General features: G+C 46.2%; 3 protein-coding genes and 1 long non-coding RNA gene across 5 annotated transcripts; 1 reads left to right on the top strand and 3 right to left on the bottom strand.

The window, feature by feature from the left end:
- Window positions 1-3900: 3900 nt before the first annotated feature.
- LOC123180079 (ATP-dependent RNA helicase DHH1-like) lies at window positions 3901-9481 on the bottom strand. 2 transcript variants are annotated; one of them, XM_044592039.1, is made up of 5 exons: window positions 9450-9481; window positions 8308-8983; window positions 7767-7904; window positions 5102-5790; window positions 3901-4903 (listed from the first exon to the last, which is right to left on the bottom strand). In XM_044592039.1, the coding sequence occupies exon 5, from the start codon at window positions 4619-4621 to the stop codon at window positions 3947-3949; it is 675 nt and encodes a 224-aa protein (XP_044447974.1). In that variant the 5' UTR covers window positions 4622-4903; window positions 5102-5790; window positions 7767-7904; window positions 8308-8983; window positions 9450-9481; the 3' UTR covers window positions 3901-3946. The 2 variants fall into 2 exon arrangements, with proteins under 2 accessions (XP_044447974.1, XP_044447975.1); XM_044592040.1 differs by lacking the exons at window positions 8308-8983; window positions 9450-9481 and having other exon boundaries at window positions 7767-7990.
- On the top strand, window positions 6105-7399 carry LOC123180077 (probable membrane-associated kinase regulator 3). The gene has a single exon (XM_044592038.1). It carries the CDS (start codon window positions 6351-6353, stop codon window positions 7263-7265), a length of 915 nt encoding a protein of 304 aa, XP_044447973.1. The 5' UTR covers window positions 6105-6350; the 3' UTR covers window positions 7266-7399.
- A 900-nt stretch (window positions 9482-10381) lies between the features above and the next one.
- On the bottom strand, window positions 10382-12955 carry LOC123180081 (uncharacterized). The gene is made up of 6 exons (XR_006490701.1): window positions 12613-12955; window positions 11481-12531; window positions 11349-11380; window positions 11151-11267; window positions 10782-10879; window positions 10382-10704 (listed from the first exon to the last, which is right to left on the bottom strand). It is a non-coding gene; the product is annotated as an uncharacterized lncRNA (long non-coding RNA).
- A 914-nt stretch (window positions 12956-13869) lies between these two features.
- Window positions 13870-16171, bottom strand: LOC123180080 (cilia- and flagella-associated protein 298). Its single transcript, XM_044592041.1, has 5 exons — window positions 15897-16171; window positions 15734-15795; window positions 14652-14781; window positions 14282-14379; window positions 13870-14203 (listed from the first exon to the last, which is right to left on the bottom strand). Exons 1-5 carry the CDS (start codon window positions 16084-16086, stop codon window positions 14168-14170), a joined length of 516 nt encoding a protein of 171 aa, XP_044447976.1. The 5' UTR covers window positions 16087-16171; the 3' UTR covers window positions 13870-14167.
- Between the last annotated feature and the right edge of the window lie 2792 nt (window positions 16172-18963).

Genomic DNA, 18963 nt, shown 5'->3' on the forward strand with positions numbered 1-18963 from the left:
GTCCAATATATCGATCTTTACGTCTCGACCATTTCGAGACTCCTCGTCATGTCCGTGATCATATCCGGGACTCCGAACTACCTTCGGTACATCAAAACACAAAAACTCATAATACCGATCGTTACCGAACTTTAAGCGTGCGGACCCTATGGGTTCGAGAACTATGTAGACATGACCGAGACACGTCTCCGGTCAATAACCAATAGCGGAACCTGGATGCTCATATTGGCTCCCACATATTCTACGAAGATCTTTATCGGTCAAACCGCATAACAACATACGTTGTTCCCTTTGTCATCGGTATGTTACTTGCCCAAGATTCGATCGTCGGTATCTCAATACCTAGTTCAATCTCGTTACTGGCAAGTCTCTTTACTCATTCCTAATACATCATCCCACAACTAACTCATTAGTTACAATGCTTGCAAGGCTTATAGTGATGTGTATTACCGAGAGGGCCCAGAGATACTTCTCCGACAATTGGAGTGACAAATCCTAATCTCGATCTATGTCAATTCAACAAGTACCTCCGGAGACACCTCTAGAGCACCTTTATAATCACCCAATTACGTTGTGACGTTTGGTAGCACACAAAATGTTCCTCCGGTATTCGGGAGTTGCATAGTCTCATAGTCATAGGAACATGTATAAGTCATGAAGAAAGCAATAGCAACATACTAAATGATCAAGTGCTAAGCTAAAGGAATGGGTCAAGTCAATCACATCATTCTCTAATGATTTGATCCCGTTAATCAAATGACAACTCATGTCTATGGTTAGGAAACATAACCATCTTTGATTAACGAGCTAGTCAAGTAGAGGCATACTAGTGACACTCTGTTTGTCTATGTATTCACACATGTACTAAGTTTCCGGTTAATACAATTCTAGCATGAATAATAAACATTTATCATGATATAAGGAAATAAATAATAACTTTATTATTGCCTCTAGGGCATATTTCCTTCTCTGTGTGTGTGTGTGTGTTTGGCTTCGTAGCTCGGTATTCAGACTGCCCCATGGGATGGGATGTCCTTGGTGACGCTTAGGTGGAGCGCTTGGTAGTCTGGTCGGTTTGCTCAGAGCGGAGAGTGTCGAGAGAACCTAGTGAAAGTTGTATGTTGCCCTGGTTGGCACCAACATGGGCAGTGCCTGTGGGCTTTGTTTTCCTCCTTGGAGACGTTATTGTGGTGTTACCCCACCCGAGAGCTCTGGGGGGAAATCTAGATCCATGTGTCCCCTAACTTGGACAAATGGCGACCCCTTGGCATCTAGTCCCTTCTTGGAGGCATTGTTTTGGAGCAAGACCGCCAGAGGTAACAGTGGTGTGGTGACTTGGTCGGGTGGGTGTTGCGGCAGCGACCTCGAATCCCATGGCGTTGGCACTTGTGTGAAAATAATGAGGGTGGCAAGAGTAGTATCGTCACATGTCTACCTTTGTCGAACCCTCTACATGTCTTTGGGTTTGTCCTTGCAACTTTCTATTCTATAGAGGTGAAGTCAGAGTTGTAGAGTGGTCGAATGACTTGGCAGCAACGATGCCCTGCAAAAAGGTACGTGACCATGCCGGGCACAACGAGTGCAAGATGTGCTTATTTCTCGTGCGAGACTTGTTACCAAAGTCGGAGCTGCCTAGTGCTCGACGTGGTTGGCCAATTCTTTGCCATGGGTCCGTGGGGGTCTCGTGGGCAAGGGTCCCTTTGCTGGTCGTCGGCGATGAAGTTGGTGTCGCTTGCACGGGAGGAAGTGATGGCGACTACACTATGCATGTAACCTCGCTGATGTTCCTCTCCCCGTGAGTGTGTGGGCCGTTTGTTAGTAGCCAGATCCCTCCGTTGCCTTGTTTTGTGGTCCTGTTGTAATGATTTTCGTCCCGTTTTTCGTTAACTAACCGAGTAATTCTCTTATTCTTAATCAATACAGGGTAAAAAAATGAAATTAGACTACAAGTTATATAATAAATTCTAGCCGTCTGATTCCAACAAAATCCAAAAGGTCTCTGTGGTAATCTGTAGTTAAAGCAACTTATAAATCTAGAGACTCAAACAAGACAACCTTGCAAGGAAGAACAAACATTCTAGCCAGGTCCACATTATTTTAGCATTGCAGTTGATCACGAGTCCACACCGAATCTAGGTCAAGTGGGCAAATCAATATGTTACTTGGGCGCTACAGCATAGTCACCCCTTTTGCTTGAAATGAAAAGGAGGGGCAGGGAAAAGTATTCGAGATATATATACATCTTCCCTAGGTCGCAGGAGCACAGGCTGCTAAAATATCATTACTTGCGTTGTCATTGATCTCGAATCCTTGTGGAATCTCAATCTCATGGGCGCAATTATTATGAAACTAGGCTACGCCTGTCAGTCTTTTCCCGTAAAGTTCGCCGTTCTAGCTGGACGAGCCCCTACACACGATTTCTTTTTTGTCCTTGTTAAATCTTATGGGACCTGGACAAGAAACGATCAAAACCAACTTGTAAATCAGCTACATATAAAATGAAACAATGATAAAAAATAATTAAACATTTGGTTTAGCAAATCTACTAGTAACATTTAATCTAACGTGGTGAAGGGGCAGTACATTGATGTTGTGTGAATGCGCTAGATTTTTTTCTCAAAACTTTACGTACATTTTAAAATATGTGGAACACCGGAAGCACCACAAGGGTGGGAGCACCCGATACATTCCCCGTGGTGAAGTACTTTCTATGGTATACATAATACAATTATAAGTAAATGATTTGTAATATTATAAGTAAGTGTTTTCCAATATGAATATATAGATATTAATCTTATGCCATTTAGACTTGTATATTTAAGAGAGCAACTCTTACTCAAAAAAACGAGTTGCTGATTTATGCCATTTAGGCTGTAAATCAACAACTTGCTTGAGGAGAGAGCCTACACCCATTTTTTTTATGTCTTGTTAGATTTTACAGAACCAACTTGTAAATCAGCAACATCTAAGGGCTCATTCCTTTTAGTTTTACAGAATTCTTGAATCATAGGAAAAGTAGAGGATTGATATGTCATGTCCATTTCAATTTTTAAGAATTTCTATAAGGTCTCACCTAACCCTTAGGGTTCTTAGAAATTAGACAAATATATAGTCAATCCTTAGGAATCTAGCACCTCCGTTCCTACTAAACGGGAACTAAACAAGTCCTCAACATAGGAAAATCCCATGGAAAAATGATTCTGCAGGGATCCTCCAAAATTCCAGCAAACTGAATAAGCGCTAAAATGGAATAATAATAGTTTGTTTACTCTAACTTAGTGCTCCATAAAAAAATGTAGAGTGTACCTCAGCTTAAGTTAGATTAAATTTTGATGAATTATTTCTCTATCGATGCTCTTGCAATCAATACACAACTACAAATGTAAGTATTTTTTATCAAATTATAAGGATTTCATATGGCCGTGTTTAGCGCCCCCCCCCCCCCCTCCCCCGCCTCCTAATCTTGAGCGTAAATTTGACCCAAGATTTCACTTGTGTATATTTTTGTGATGTAACCCATAATTTAGATATATTTTCTTGCAGTAAGTTCTTTTGAGTACAAATATAGGCAGTCAATACTGTATTAGTAAAACATTGTTTGCATTAATTTTTTTGCCTTAACCAAACAAAATGCATCTTATGATTTTCGGACGGAGGGGTATATTCTACCCTGGCAAGATACTATCCCATTGAAAAAACATTTTGCAAACGAATTGTAGCATGAAACAAGAGGAAAATGATTCTCCTGCTACTTCATTTTGTCAAAGATAATATCAGACCAAATGGTCATTAACAGTAAATAATGATGGGCTGCTTAAACAAATGGTTCATGCGGGAGCGACGCAGCTCACTCAGAGTAAATTGCACAGAAGTACCACAATTAGGGCATTGGAAGCAGATTGGTACCAAGTTTGGTAATTTTTACATGTCAGTACCAAGTCTGGGGCTAGACGTTACAAAAAGGTCTAAATCGCGTATAAACGCGTATTGACAGTGTATCTGACCGGCAGGGCCCGCCTGTCAGCTGCTGACGTGGCATTTTTTTGCAGAAACCCCCCCACGGTGTCGCTCCGCGCCCGCCTCGCCGCCCTCGCCCTCTCCCTCCGCGCCCGCCTCCATCTCCACCCCCGCGCGCTCCACCCCCGGAGTCGTCGTCCTCGTCGTCCCCGCCGCCGATGATCCAGCGGAGGAAGGTGCTGTCCTGCGAGGAGGGCGGCGGGTGCGGCTCCTGCATCGCGGCGGCGTGCGGGTCGCCCCAGCCGGCCATGTCGAGGGGCGGCAGGTGGTGGACCCAGTCGTCCTTGGCGTCGTCGTCGTTCGCCCCGGGGCCCGGCGGGAGTGGCCATGCCTGCGCCGGCGGGGCCGCGGAGACGTTCTTGGCAAGGGCCGCCACGCCGGCGGGCAGGGGCGAGGGGGAAGACAGCGTGGGATGCGCGGCGGGGCTGGCCCGGCGGTCGAGCACCGACGCGGGGTCCCACGGGCCTCCTCCTCCGCCGCCGCAGGCGAGCTGCTGCTGCTGGTCCTGGTGGTGGTGGTGGTGGTGGTACTGGTACTGTCGCCAGTCGCCGTGCGCGTGAGCGGGCGGGAGCAGCTGGAATGTCGTGAGCTGCTGCGTGGGCATCGATCCCCCTCCCGGGCAAGCTCTGCTCACTCACCTCATCGCCGCGCCACAGCAGCAGCAGGAGGAAGAAGAAGAAGAGCTCCGAGTGATCTGCTTCTCTTGCAGTGGTAAGGTAAGACGGCTTAACGGGAGCGCGCGCCGGCTGAGGTAGGAGGCCGCCACGGGAAGAGGGCGAGGGGAGGGGGGTTACGGGAGGCGAAGGAGCACGGGCTCGAGGGGCTCCTCCCCTCGATCCAGATCGGACGCCGTCGCGCGTGAGGACGAAGGAGGTGCGGGGGGTTTCTGCAAAAAAATGCCACGTCAGCAACTGACAGGCGGGCCTTGCCAGTCAAATACACTGTCAATACGCGTTTATACGCGATTTAAACCTTTTTGTAACGTCTAGCCCCAGACTTGATACTGACATGTAAAAATTACCAAACTTGGTACCAATCTGCTTCCAATGCCCTCGTACTCTGTGCAATTTACTCGCTCACTCACCTGCCTGCCTACACACAAGCCGTGCAGAGCGCACGCATACCCAGGCCCCCCTTCGGTCCACGAGCTCCTCACTGGGTCACTGTTGAAGCTCCAACCCTCTTTTGGACCATGGCCAAAGGCCGGTCAAACGAGCCGAGCCACCATCGCGGCATTGTCCCTCCCAGCCTTGTGACCGCATGAATGCCCTGCCCCCTTCCTGCAACTTTCTCCGCCACACCACTCCAAAATTACTTACTGCATTAAAAAGCTTGCAAAGAGCCAATCATCCCAGAGGTACAACGAGAACAATGAAGGCCCATTAGTAAAGACGGTAGAATAAAAACGGCGAGGCCATGATGCGGTGCGCAGTGCGCTGCAGCTAGAGGGAGAGAGCTTTGTAGTAGTACGTAGTAGAAAAGAAAAGCTCACCGTCCAGCGGGTGCTGGTGCTCCTCATCCTCATCTACTCCGGCGTGCCGTCTTAAAAACTGCCCAGTCCTGGGCGTCTTTTGACCGCTTTTTTACCTATCACCGGACGCTACCGCGTCCTCCCTTTGCTTGCTGCGCCTATCATACCGTCACATCATCATGGGCTTTGGGCAGGGCAGGGCAGCAGATGGATCGTCGGAAACATTTCTTGGTACGCTGGCCGAATTGAATTGGATGGGACTTGCCATTAGACGGAACATTTCTCGCCACTGCTTCCACTGCCTGAACACCAACAAGGCAACAAGTGAGGTGAGTGAACATGAGCACAGAGCCTCCGGACTCTAGTGCATTACGAAGCTAAAAAAATGAATACCCTACTGATTTTGTTAATCAAAATAGCTACACTACACCCTAGTACTAGGCTACTAGCTATGTTATTGCAAGCATATTTTAGGAAGTTGCTCAGAAGTCTACGAAAACTAAGTTCAGTATACTATACTCACAAAGTTGAGACGACAAAAATAATGAGCCAAGCAGAGCGAGACGACGCAGGCAGAGGCATTTCCAATTTTCTACATAAAGAGAGACAGAGCCTCCAGCGCCACCTCAGCGGAGCCCCATGACTTCCCCAATAACTTCACCCCATTACATTACTGTCTCCCTCCCTCTTCCCTGCTCTGCCATTGCATTTGTGGTGCTGCGTTCCTCCTCTACCTAACCAACCCCGACGTCACAGACTCCCACAGCTCCAGCTCCGGCCCTCAAAACCCTATAAACCGTCTGTCTGGCCTCTCCCCACTCCGCCCGAAGGTTGAAGATTCCATTTCTATAGAGGAGTGGCAATGGCGAGGGCCCCGACCATGGTCGTCCAGGACGACTACATCGACATGGACCTCTCCCCCTCCTCGCCCAAATGCGCGCTCCTCGAGTTCGAGTTCCAGAGCGCTGGTGGCGGAGGTGCTGGTGTGTCCAGGCGCAGGGAGGAGGCTGCCTACGCGTCGCCTGCGGACGAGCTGTTCTACAGGGGCAAGCTCCTGCCGCTCCACCTGCCGCCACGGCTGCAGCTCGTGCAGAAGCTGCTGCAGGAGCAGCAGGTGAACGTGCCGGAGATCAAGCCGGCGGCGGCGGAGGCGGCGCCGCCTAGTGTGAGCGCGGAGGTGGAGGACGGCGGCGACGGCAAGGTGGGCGCCAAGAGGTATTCTTGGTCCAAGAGGCTGAAGCTGATGAAGCGGTGGACGTCGAGGGAGTACATCAAGTCCCTCTTCCTCGCCAAGGCAGGGGACCTCGGCATCGTCAATGGCGGCTGCGGGAGGGAGCGAGCGGGCCTGCTGGACCAAGGCGAGCTCTGCAGCCACCGCAGGTCATTCTCCGGCATCATCCGGCGGGTGCGCCTGGTGGTGGCGACGAAGGCGGCGGCGACGCCGGGGACCTCGCCGCTCTGCTCCTCGTCCGCCTCGTCCTCCTCCTCGTCGACGCCGTCCTGCGGCAACGGGGAGAGGTTCTTCCTCCGGCCGAGGGCGGCGACGATGCCGGTGCTGAAGCGGAGCAGCAGCGCCGGGTCGGAGGAGGGGGCCATCCAGGGCGCCATTGCCCACTGCAAGCGGTCTCACCAGCAGCTGCTGCAGCAGGGGAGGAAGAGCGCCAGCGGCGTGGTGTTCTACTCCGTGGCCAACACCCCCAGGATCTCCACCTCCGCCGTCGCCGCCGCCGCCGCCAACGAGTCCTCGCAAGAGAGGCAGGAGATGTGCAGGGGATGAGGCTTGGATGTTTCCTTTTCTTTTTTCCCTTCTTTCTTTCTGCTTTTGGGGGGAAATGTTTGTGAAGATGAGCAATGTGCCTGTGAATTACTTGTGAGGAATCAAGAACTTCTCTTTGATTTTTGCCTTGGTTATCATCGTTCTTGTTCATGTCTCCATTCATGTGAATGGATCAGAAGCTCTGTTCTACTAGATGTGTGACCAAAAGATCAAAAATGCTTCCACCATTGATTGATCATTGATCTTGACAAGTGTTGCTGGGATTGGGAAGCATCATATACACCATTGCTACACCACCTTGAGTGAACAAACTATTGTGTGTGGGGGCAGGGGTGAGCGTACGGCGCTGGGCCTGATGAATGGTGCTATGCTAGGGTGGCACTGACTTGGTGGCAGATTTGATTCCACTCAAAGTACACACTACTTGACCATACCCTCTCCTGTGCAAAATATTCATTCCAATCCGGTGTTATAAATTGGGTCATGCATGCTTTCACCTACCTCGCACACCTTGCTCCCCCTCCATGCCTTTGCCAACTTCTGCTCCACGCTGCATCTCGCCATGCCTTGCCTTGGCTTCAAAACAAAGACTTTGTGATGCACTAGTACTCCATGGAAAATGCTTGCTTTTCTTTGAACCTACACATGGCCGGCCAATGGAGTAGGTGAAGATGGTTAGATGACTGTCCTATCTGCACATCCAAAAGGAATAGCCAACATAAACTACTGCAAGTACTCTCTTGTAAATTAAAAACTACTCCCTCTGTTCCTAAATATAAGTCTTTTTAGAGATTCCACTAGATGGACTACATACGGAGCAAAATAAATGAACCTACACTTAAATTGCATCTATATACATCCGTATGTGGTTCATAGTAGAATCTCTACAAAGACTTATATTTAGGAACGGAGGGAGTAGAATGTGGCCATTGTAACTAGTAGTAGTAATCAGGAAATCATTTGAACTTTTGTGATTGTGTCCTACCGGAGATACTTAGCTTTATATGTTTGCTGGAAATTAATAATTATGTGAAGGAGATACCTGGAACAGTTGGAAGGTAGTACTAGCAAGCAATGCTGCATAGGGCGCCGAGTCACTGACAAAGCCACACAACACAATAGGGTGGCCAAAAGGCTCGCAGCCTTGGCTTGTGATGATGATTGCCAGTTCCCCAGTCCTCCCCTCCACCACGGCTTGTCCTCCATCTTCTTCTGATCGGGACGTGTCATTGTCACGCAATGCAAGCACACCACAACAACCACCACCACAGGCCCGGCCCGCCCAGCCGAGCACGAGCCAGAGCCGGAGGAAGTGAGAGAAATCTCACAAAGCGCACGGGAGATTCCCCTCCTTTCACCGTCCATCTCTCAGTGACAGTTAAAGCCAGCACAGCTCAGGGTTTAGCAGCAGCATCTTGGAACAAAACCCTAATGCAGGCAGAGAGAATCTTCCCCCCGGTGGCCATTGGGGGAAAAGGCCTCGCCTTTCTGTTGCTCGGGCGGAGGGGAAAAGCTGGAGAGAGATTTCCCATCCATGGCTAACCGGTCGTGCAGAATGATTGCTTCCTTGCTTCCTTCCTCCTGGGCTCCAGCGAGCGAGCGAGGGCACGTACAGATACGAACCAAAGAAAGCGTGGAATCAGCATCCAGAAACAGTAGAGACCCAAGTGCTGCTGCTTGTACAGTATTATTTTTTGGCCACCAGCGTATTTGCAAGCCTGAAAAAAGTGAAAATACCATGGAGGTGAAGCAGAGGAACAATGGAGCCACTGTTGGGTTGCTGGCTAGCATCTGGTACAACATTGGTTATTTTCATGGCATTGCGTTGCAGCGGGAGGACAGACAGGGGTGGCAGATGGTTTGACTGAGGGGTCAAAGTTATGGAGAGAACGCGTAATGTAATACGGGCATCTCACTGAACCCATGGACCGAGATATGCTTGTTTATCATGCTGATGGCAGTAGTGGTAGTAGACTAGACTAGCAGCACAGTGAAATGCAACTAACCGCAAGGCAGGACGGGACAGGACAGGACAGAGGCGGGCTTCAATGCCCCATGCAACAGACTTACCTAATTTCATGTGACACTAAGGGCGGTAATTTTATATTACGTGCAGGCAGGCAGGCATTTTTTCTTCTCTACGGGTGGCAGAAGACAGGGGATGAGACAAAACGGGATTAATACCTGTGGACAGCCAGAGAGGCGCCATCTTCCTTCCTTCCCCCCACACACCTGTTGCATTCCAACAAGCATCAGTACTGTACTACTATCACAGATTAATCTTTTTTCTCTAACACAGGTACTACTGCAGGTTAATCTTTTAGCGAGGGAGACATGCCAAAGCCATACCTTGGCCGGTTGCTGAGTCCTCAACAGTGTAGGTTTTGCCTGATTCCTGACTGACTCCTCCGTGTGCAAACGCCAAGGGCTGCACTCAGACAGGCACCGGCCATATGTCACGTGCATAATCTTACGACTGGAAGCTCCATGATTACAGCAATGCACATACCCTCTGGTTTCTCAACCCAGAATGGATAGATTTCACAGAACCTCGAGTGTTTTTTGCCAATACTACTTGTTAGGAGTACCACACGTTTGGTTTTGCCTCTTGACACAGGGAAACACACATGTTTTCCTATAACACGGCACAAACGGAAAGCGAAAATGTACTCAAATACAAAATCATGAACTAAGAAGAGAATCAAAAGCGTCCGCTTGAGATGCCTGCAGCCTTCCTGCAATGTGGTACATAGTCTATCTACTCACTGATGAGAAACATAGATACCCAAAAATGCTGCACTTTTTTGCTGCTCAGAGTGTGTTTGTTCATTGGGAGCTCTGGAGACATGCATGTGAGGACAAGTAAGCTAAATACAACGGCAAAAGTTGAACCAGGTTGAAGATAAACGGTGCAGGCAGGTTCAGGGGGGGCCATCATGTAGGCAGCTGCTGCAATGCTAGATAAGTTGGACTACTTCTCTGGACACGACAAAATCTAATCAGGGCACCATTCTGTATAACAAGCAATTTTCAAATACTCCCTCCGTTCCAAAATAGATGATCCAACTTTGTACTAAAGTTAGTACAAAGTTGAGTCATCTATTTTGGAACAGAGGGAGTATGAGTGTGTCTAGCTAGTCTTAATGCACATACAGAGTTGCATCATGCTCGAGTTTCTCACTCACAAATACCTTGAACAGTACACTAGGAAGCACCAAATGATTATACATTCATAGCTTTAATCTGTTGATACATGTTGTCGATTGGTACATAAAGCTGAGGATGATGCTTGCTTGCTTTCACATGAAAAATGGAAAACACCTTGCATGCAGATAATTTGCAAAAACATGTATACTGAAATAAAATTCGCTACTATAGAATATCAACAATGGACAGGACCACAGTAAAGGCTCATGTGAAGGTTTAGCCTCACAACAATCTGCATAAAGGAAAACAAAATAGTAAAAAACCAATCACGAAGTGAAGCAAATGTCTTGCACTACAGCTTCATGTTACCTTTGTTTTGTCATTAACACCAACATAGCAAGATAGCTTCTTGTCCATGGCTAGCTCTTTTCGAGCCCACCGAAGTTGTATGCCGTCACACTTTTCATCTGGATATTGTTCACAAGAACGAATTGAATGATAAGCAGAGGATATTCTTTGCTCCGAAGAAAATGGAGAAATAAATTTTAACTCTAAGGGAAACTTTGTCAAGTTGAATAAAGGTTGATACGCTTTTAAAAGATTCAGAAAGCTCACTCAAACTAGAAAATATAAAAATAACCTATCTATTGTGGAGTTCAGTCTTTCTCCAGGACAACCATATCTACCTTACAGTTTTCACCAGTTTGCATCTCTGTTATCTGAACTAGTCCATGTTACCTGATTTTGGATGTTGCAGACAGAGAAGGCCTCCGAAGTCTCTTGTAGAGCATTAGCAGCTGTATTACGTTCCCTTAGAGCGCGAGGGGACACGAATTTGTTATGACGTACCTGTACCTGGAATAAAATTCGGACAGATATCGCCATAAGAATTTCTACAGGTATAAGACAGGGGATAAGACAAAACAGGATTGATACCTGTGGACAGAGAGGCGTCATCTTCCCCACACCTGTTGAATTCCAACATCAGCACTACAGGTTAATATTTTTCCTCGCACAAGTAGAGGTTAACCTTAGTGGGAGAGTCAGAGAGACATGGCAAAACCATACCTTTGGCCGGTTGCTGAACAGTGCTGGTTTCCAATGAGTAACATTGCCTGATTCCTGACTCCTCTGGTTGCATTCAGACAGGCACCGGCCATATGTCACGTGTACAATTTCACAATGGACAGCTCCATGATTGCAGCAATGCACATACTCTCTGGTTTCCAGATCCAGAATTGATTCCACAGAACCATAGATATTTTGAAATAAATAAACCATGGGAGTAAGACACGTTATGTTTCCCCTTCGACAAAAACACACATATTTTCAATAACACATGTAACAAATATTAAGCAAAATGCACTCAAATATGCTATCATGAACTACGAAAGGGATCAAAAGCACCTGCTTAGGATGCCTGCAACATTCCTGGGATATGGTACATAGTCTATCACTGATAAGAAACCTAGATGCCCAAAAATGCTTCACTTTTTCCTGCTCAGAGCGTGATTGTTCAATGGAACTCAAGAGACATGCACATGAGCACAAGCAAGCTAAATACAAGAGCAAAAGTTGAACTAGATTGAAGATAAATAATGCAGGCATGTTCAGGGATCCCCCCTCCTGTAGGCAGCTGCTGCAATGGTAGATAAGTTGTACTACTTTTTCTGGACGCAGACAAAATCTAATCATGGCACCATTCTGAATAGCAAGCAATTTGCAGATATGAGTTTACCATCTAATTCCATACTCTCAGCTTGAAAAAAAAATCATACAAGTGATGATCATTTAGCTGGAAACGCGATCTTCTCTCTCAGCTAGTCTTATTGCATATACAGAGTTGAATCATGCTCAGTGTCGCAGTCACAACTTGATGCCCACAAATAACTTGAATATTGTACTATTGGAATCACTAAATAATTATACATTCATGGTTTTAAGCTGTTGATACAGGTAGTCAATTGGTACATACAGCTGAGAGGATGCTTGCCTGATTTCTCATGAAAATGAAAAATATCGTACATGCGCATAATTTGCATAAATTGCCAAAAAAATCACTACTATGCAATACAGGACCACACTAAGGGCTCATTGGGAGGCTTAGCCTGATGACAATCTGCATAGATTAATACAATGTTAGAAGAAAAATATCAATCACAAACTGAAGCAAATGTCATGCACTACAGCTGTGTGTTACCTTTGTTTTGTCATTCACACAAATATGGTCGGATAGCTTCTTATCCATAGCAAGCTCTTTTCCAGCCCACCAAAGTTGTATGCTGTCAAGCTTTTCATCTGGATATTGTTCACAAGAACGAATTGAGTAGTAAGCAGAGGATATCCCGTGTTCCAAAGAAAATGGAGAAATAAATTAAAACTCTAGTGGAGGAATAAAGGTTGATATGCTTTTAAGAGATTCAGATAGCTCAGTGAAACCAGGAAATATACAAAATAACCTATATATTGTGGAGTCTTTCTCCAGGACAACTGTATCTACATTACAGTTTTCGCAAATTTGCATCTCTGGTACCTAAACTCACTCTTGTTACCTGATTTTGGATGTTGTGGACACAAGGCCTCTTAAGTCTCTTGTAGAGCACTAGCAGCTGTTTTTTCAATATTCTTGATATGTTCCTTGGCCGGTTGCTGAATCCTGAACTCCGTCTGCAAACGCCAAGAGTTGCATTCAGACAAGGCACCGGCCATATGTCACGTGTATAATCTCACGATGGACAGCTCCATGATTGCAGCAATGCACATACTCTCTGGTTTCTCAATCCAGAACAGATTTCACAGAACCTTGAGTGTGTTTTGCCAATAATTATAGGAGTACCACACGTTTTGGTTTCGCCTTTGACAGAAACACAAATGTTTCCTATGATATATGGCACTAATGGTAAGCAAAATTTACTCAAATGTAAAATCAAGAACTAAGAAAGGGATAAAAAGCACCTGCTTAAGATCCCGTAGCCTTCCTGCAATGTGGTACATAGTCTATCTGCTCAGTGATAAGAAACCTAGATACCCAAAAAAATGCTTCACTTTTTGCTGCTCAGAGTGTGTTTGTTCATTGGAACTCAAGAGACATCCATGTGAGGACAAGCAAGCTAAATACAACAGCAAAAGTTGAACCAGATCGAAGATAAATGGTGCAGGCATGTTCAGGGGGGGCGATCATGTAGGCAGCTGCTGCAATGCTAGATAAGTTGGACTACTTCTCTGGACACGAGAAAATATAATCAGGGCACCATTCTGAATAACAAGCAATTTGCACAATGAGTTTGTCTACCACCAGATTGCATACTCCCAGCTTCAAAAGATCATACGAGTGATGATCATTTAGCAGGAAATGTAATTTTCTCTCTTAGCTAGTCTTATTGCACACACAGAGTTGAATCATGATCAAATGTATTACTCACTCACAGCTTGATGCCCCGAAATACCTTGAACATTGTACAATGAAACATTCAGTGATTATACTGTGATTGTTTTAACCTGTTGATACATGTTGTCCATTGGTACATGAAGCTGAAGATGGTGCCTGTTTGTTTTCTCACGAAAATGAAAAACAACTTACATGTGCCTAATTTGCATAAATGCATATACTACTCAAAAGAAAAATTCACTACTCCCTCTATCATAATATAAGACGTTTTTTGATACTCTTTTTTGATACAAAGGGAGTATCCAAAACGTTATGTATTTTGATACAGAGGGAGTACTAGGAAATATCAATGACGGACAGGACAACACTAAAGGCTCGTTGGGAGGCTTAGCCTGATGACAATCTGCATAGATTAATACAATGTTAGTAAAAAATCAATCACAAACTGAAGCAAATGTCATGGAATACAGTTGTTTGTTACCTTTGTTTTGTCATTAACACCAATATAGTCAGATAGCTTCTTATGCATAGCTAGCTCTTTTCCAGCCCACCAAAGTTGTATGCTGTCACGCTTTTCATCTGGATATTGTTTACAAGAACGAATTAAATACTAAGAAGAGGATATCCCGCGTTCCAGAGAAAATGGAGAAATAAATTTAAACTCTAAAGGAAACTTTGTCAAGTTGAATAGAGGTTGATACACTTTTAAGACATTCAGATAGCTCACAGAAACCAGGAAATATACAGAATAACCTACCTATTGTGGAATTCAGTCTTTCTCCAGGAATACTGTATCTACATTACAGTTTTCGCAAATTTGCATCTCTGGTATCTAAACTCATTCGAGTTACCTGATTTTGGATGTTGCGGACACAAGGCCTCCGAAGTGTCTGGTAGAGCATTAGCAGCTGTCTTTTCAATATTCTTGATATGTTCCCTTAGAGCATGAGGGGACACGAATTTGTTATGACGTACTTGTACCTGCAATAAGATTCGGATAGATCTCAACTCTTCAACCGAAACATTCCAGCAAGGACTATCGTGATATATCAACTCTTAAAGAATTTTGATTGATTGATAATAAGGCAAGGGCTAATTTAGCTTTCATTTCCGAATCTGGAAATACTGACCAAGAACCAAGCAAATAAATTGCATGGGCATGTTCAGAAACAATTATTACATGATGTAGCTGAGAGGGAAGTCAAACCAATGTACAAGACTTCTAAAACACGAAAGTTCTGGCTACCAAATAAGCAAACGCAGAAACACGCTAAGAAACTGCAGGCCAAACCAGCGGCCTTTATGTAGCAACTGTCGATGGTCTGTGACATAGCAGAAGCTAGCTTTTCATCATCTACATTTTCTTGAATGCTAAATAAAAGTTCTGAAATGATTGTTATTCAGACAAAAAGAAACAATGGTTTCGCTTGTTAATGTAACAAATGTCTGCAAGCCCTTTAAACTGCATGCCAAAGCGCCATAGACAGTAGCGACACCGGTTCATTCGCAAGTATACACACATGACACTTCCCAGACACTAAGCTCCGTTCAAACAAACCATGTTTCGGTGTCAACATAAAAATTACAAAAAATAAAGGAACTCATTAATTCTTATTGGCTGGTGCAACCTCAGCTTATAATCCTGTTCAGTACATTCAGTACAATGTACATGAATGATGTAGCAGCAGCATAAGTTCATCACACCAGTAGGCAGGGGTAGTACAAGTAACAAAATCACACACATGTCTACAATTCCCCCCTCCATGGAGCTCAGTTCTAAGCCTGATGCGCTCAATCAACTGTATACTAGCTATCGACATCGATCCACACCTGAAGCCTCAAAGCTACAGAACATCATACTCCGAATTCAATCCCACAAACAAATCCAGGCATCTGAGTTGAGCAACCAGTGAAACGAATCGAGAAACTTTACCTTGGAGGCGTAGGCTTCGGCCTCCGACAGAGCCCTCTCCAGCTCGCCGCTCGGGCACCTCTCTGCAACCGCAACAAAAACATCAGCGCGTCAGTCTGAATTCGATCCGCTCATCCATGGCAGCGGCTAGCGCGACGCGGCGCCGGGAAGTTTTATCACTCGCCTCGGAGGCGGCGGCAGAGGGAGAGGACGCGGGCCTGGAGCCCGGCGGTGCCCGCGAGCGCGGCCGCCACGTCCGCGACGGCGGCGGTGGCGGCGCACTCGTACAGGAACTCCATCTCCTCCTCTACCTCCGATGGGGATGGGGACGGGGACGAGGAGGAGGTCGACGATTTCACGTGCAGCACCACCATGTCTGTCGCTCGCTTGCTCGCGCCGAAGATTCTGGAAGCTTCCTCCGGCTCGGGGATGGACCGGACCGGCCCAGCGTACGTGCTCAATGTGTCCAAGGAGGGAAGCTAGCGGCCGTTTGATCATAATCACACGGTGGGGAGTGAGACAAGCATTTAGCAACAAAAAATGTATAGCGTATTTTGGATAAGCCCACAGAGCGAATACCACGGCCTCCTTCGGCCCTCGGCCCATTTATATTTCTTGGCCTTGAAGCGCAGCTTTGAGAGTAGGTTTTCTACAGGTGTGGTTTTCCTCTCGTTTCTTCATTTTCCTTATTCTGACCTAGCTCCTTTTTGAATTTTTAAAATTTCTGAATATTTTGAAATCTTGAACATTGTTTGAATTTATGTACATTCAAAATTAGTGATTTAAAAAAAATCATGATTTTTGTAAATGCTAAATATTTTTAAAATTCATGAACACTTGTGCACTTTATGACCATTGTTTGAATTCATGGTCATTTAAAATATGTCAAAAACCTGTTTTTTAACCAAACAACATCATTTGGTTTTTTCAGAAACAAATAGAATGGTTTCTCTCGGCAAAAAAGCCTGCGCAAGGTGTGCACACTTTTGGGGTGGTTCCATGCATCGAGCATGGAATAGGAGCTCCCTCATTGCGAGCGGGACCTCCTAACCGGCGCCTGTTGCGTCAGTTTTCCTTCTTGGCGCACAGAGCTGCCCCAATTGGGCTGGCCCATTTGTGCAGTACACTAGCAGGGTGCGAGGCACTGTAAGCGTTTCAAGTACTGTAGCAATATCAGCTACTTCAGCATCCTGAGGTACTATACTTCTGACAAGACTTCTCATGAACATATACCAAATTCACATGATTACTTATGACAAGACTTCTCACATGTCCTTAAGAATAAAAGTAACTACTCACAAATCATATTCATGTTCAAGATCAGAGGGGTGTTGAATATCATTAAGGATCTAAACATATAATCTTCCACCAAATAAACCAACTAGCATCAACTACAAGATGTAATCAACACTATTAGCAACCCACGGAGGCGGCAGCGAACATGGACGCCAAGGAATACACCAGGTGGAGCGGTGCGCGTGCAGACCACCGTGATGGGTTGTGCTGGCCGAACCAAGCCCTGGCGGGGCGCACGGCTGGACGAGATCCAGACCGTTGTCAGCAGCCCGCATGGGTGGAGCTTGGAGCTGAGCATGAGATTTGTTTGGACAAAAATATTGGCGCAAGGACCAAGGATCAGGCGTGATGTTATCTAAAAAAGGAAAGAAATACAAGCCCAGAAGCTACCTGTGACGGATTGGAGTTTGACTAGCTAGCTTGTCATTGATCTCCTTTGGTACGTGCACACAGGAAGGCTACAAGGGGTTTTATTTTGGTCTCCTTTGTTTGGTACACAATTTGTGTATGGATGTCAGTCAGGGTTGAGGATTTGGGAGCCTGGAGCGCGTCATACAGGATCATGCAAACACAGGGCGTCCAAGACATGAACAGATGTGCAAGCAGTTGTGATGTAGGATGGAGCATGATTGCAGTCGGATATGTTCAGCTGGGTTGGACTGGACAGTCTGACGGATCGACGCGAGTCGGTTGGTCCAGAAGATGATGGTGGAATCAGCGACATCGACGTAAAAGTGTGATGGTGACCGACTTCTGGGGTGTGGAAACACGTGACACATGTCCAAGGGCTTGTGTGGCTTCGACAAGACAATGGCGTGGGGTTGACTCAAGATGGTGCACTTGAGAGTTTGAAGTCGATGGGGCGTGAGGGTGGACTGATCGTCTACCATGGAGTGATGTTGAAGGTGGAGCTGAAGTATAATAAAGACTTCACTCGGTGCTGATTGAGGGGCTACAGCGTAAGTCGACGGAGTCGAAGCCTATTCAGGCGGGGGAGAGCAAGTGATGCGTAATTCGGACTGGAGCCAGTGGTCTGATGGAAACGTGAAACTCGTCATTGGTCGGTGATGATCGGTGGTACTCTGCAGTGAGGGTTGAGTGATGTTGGTTCGCGACCCTTGAGACTCGATCGGAACAGCAGTGGCTTGACGCGGTAATAGCGGCGAGGCGTGCGGTATGCATGGGGCATGGAGACGGGCCAGGGCTCTGGTGGTCATACATGTGGTGAGACAACTGCGAATTTGATTCGGGATGACTACAAGCAATGGTGAAATTTCTTCTAGTTTCAGACGGGCAATCAAGAAAGGAGCAGTGGTGTTGATTTCAGGTAACTCTTATGTATGACACGTAATATGTGAGTTGTTCACTTTCACGCAGGTCAGTGAATGGTGTGTGATGGTGTTGGACGGATACTATGAAAGTTGGGAACACAAACTAGAGCAAGGGGAAATTAATTTCGCTCGAGCGTTGACTGTGGTCAAGAAAAGGATGGACTACAGGTTGCAGGTGAAGTCACATGGAGTCTTTGGAGTAGCAACGGTACTCATGGAATAAACTCAGTCCAATGTACATGAATATTTGACACATGGACGAATTCAAGGTGGTGGAGAATATTCGGCAAGGTGAAGTTTGTTAGAGTTGTGTCGAATATTATATACAAGGTAGGTTATAGTTCGATTCTGAGTTGTATTGTGTTTACAGGGTACGAAGTCGTGTCCAATTAGGACACTTGTATCTTAGGCCTCTCATATATAGTGGGAGTAGACACACGATGTAATCTATGCCAACGTAATAGCACAGGCACACGGGGGAGCTGGCGGCGCGTGCCGGCGCCCGGATAGCCGAGGTGCGGTATTATGACGGTGTCATGGAAGGAGCGCCCGTAGTCAGACCCCGAGGATGTAGCCATATTGATGAATCTTATTAATAAATCTCAGTGTCATGCTCGTGTGATT

This window comes from Triticum aestivum, chromosome 1D, assembly GCF_018294505.1.
Source record: "Triticum aestivum cultivar Chinese Spring chromosome 1D, IWGSC CS RefSeq v2.1, whole genome shotgun sequence".
Classification (NCBI taxonomy): domain Eukaryota; kingdom Viridiplantae; phylum Streptophyta; class Magnoliopsida; order Poales; family Poaceae; genus Triticum; species Triticum aestivum.

Bases quoted from the DNA above. Each gene is read 5' to 3' on its own strand.
- LOC123180079 (XM_044592039.1), bottom strand. From the start codon at position 4,621: ATGCCCACGCAGCAGCTCACGACATTCCAGCTGCTCCCGCCCGCTCAC.
- LOC123180077 (XM_044592038.1), top strand. From the start codon at position 6,351: ATGGCGAGGGCCCCGACCATGGTCGTCCAGGACGACTACATCGACATG.
- LOC123180080 (XM_044592041.1), bottom strand. From the start codon at position 16,086: ATGGTGGTGCTGCACGTGAAATCGTCGACCTCCTCCTCGTCCCCGTCC. The intron at 14,782-15,733 runs GTAAAGTTTCTC...ATCTTATTGCAG, and splicing joins CCGAAGCCTACGCCTCCAAG to GTACAAGTACGTCATAACAA. The intron at 14,380-14,651 runs GTAACTCGAATG...AACAATATCCAG, and splicing joins TCCGCAACATCCAAAATCAG to ATGAAAAGCGTGACAGCATA.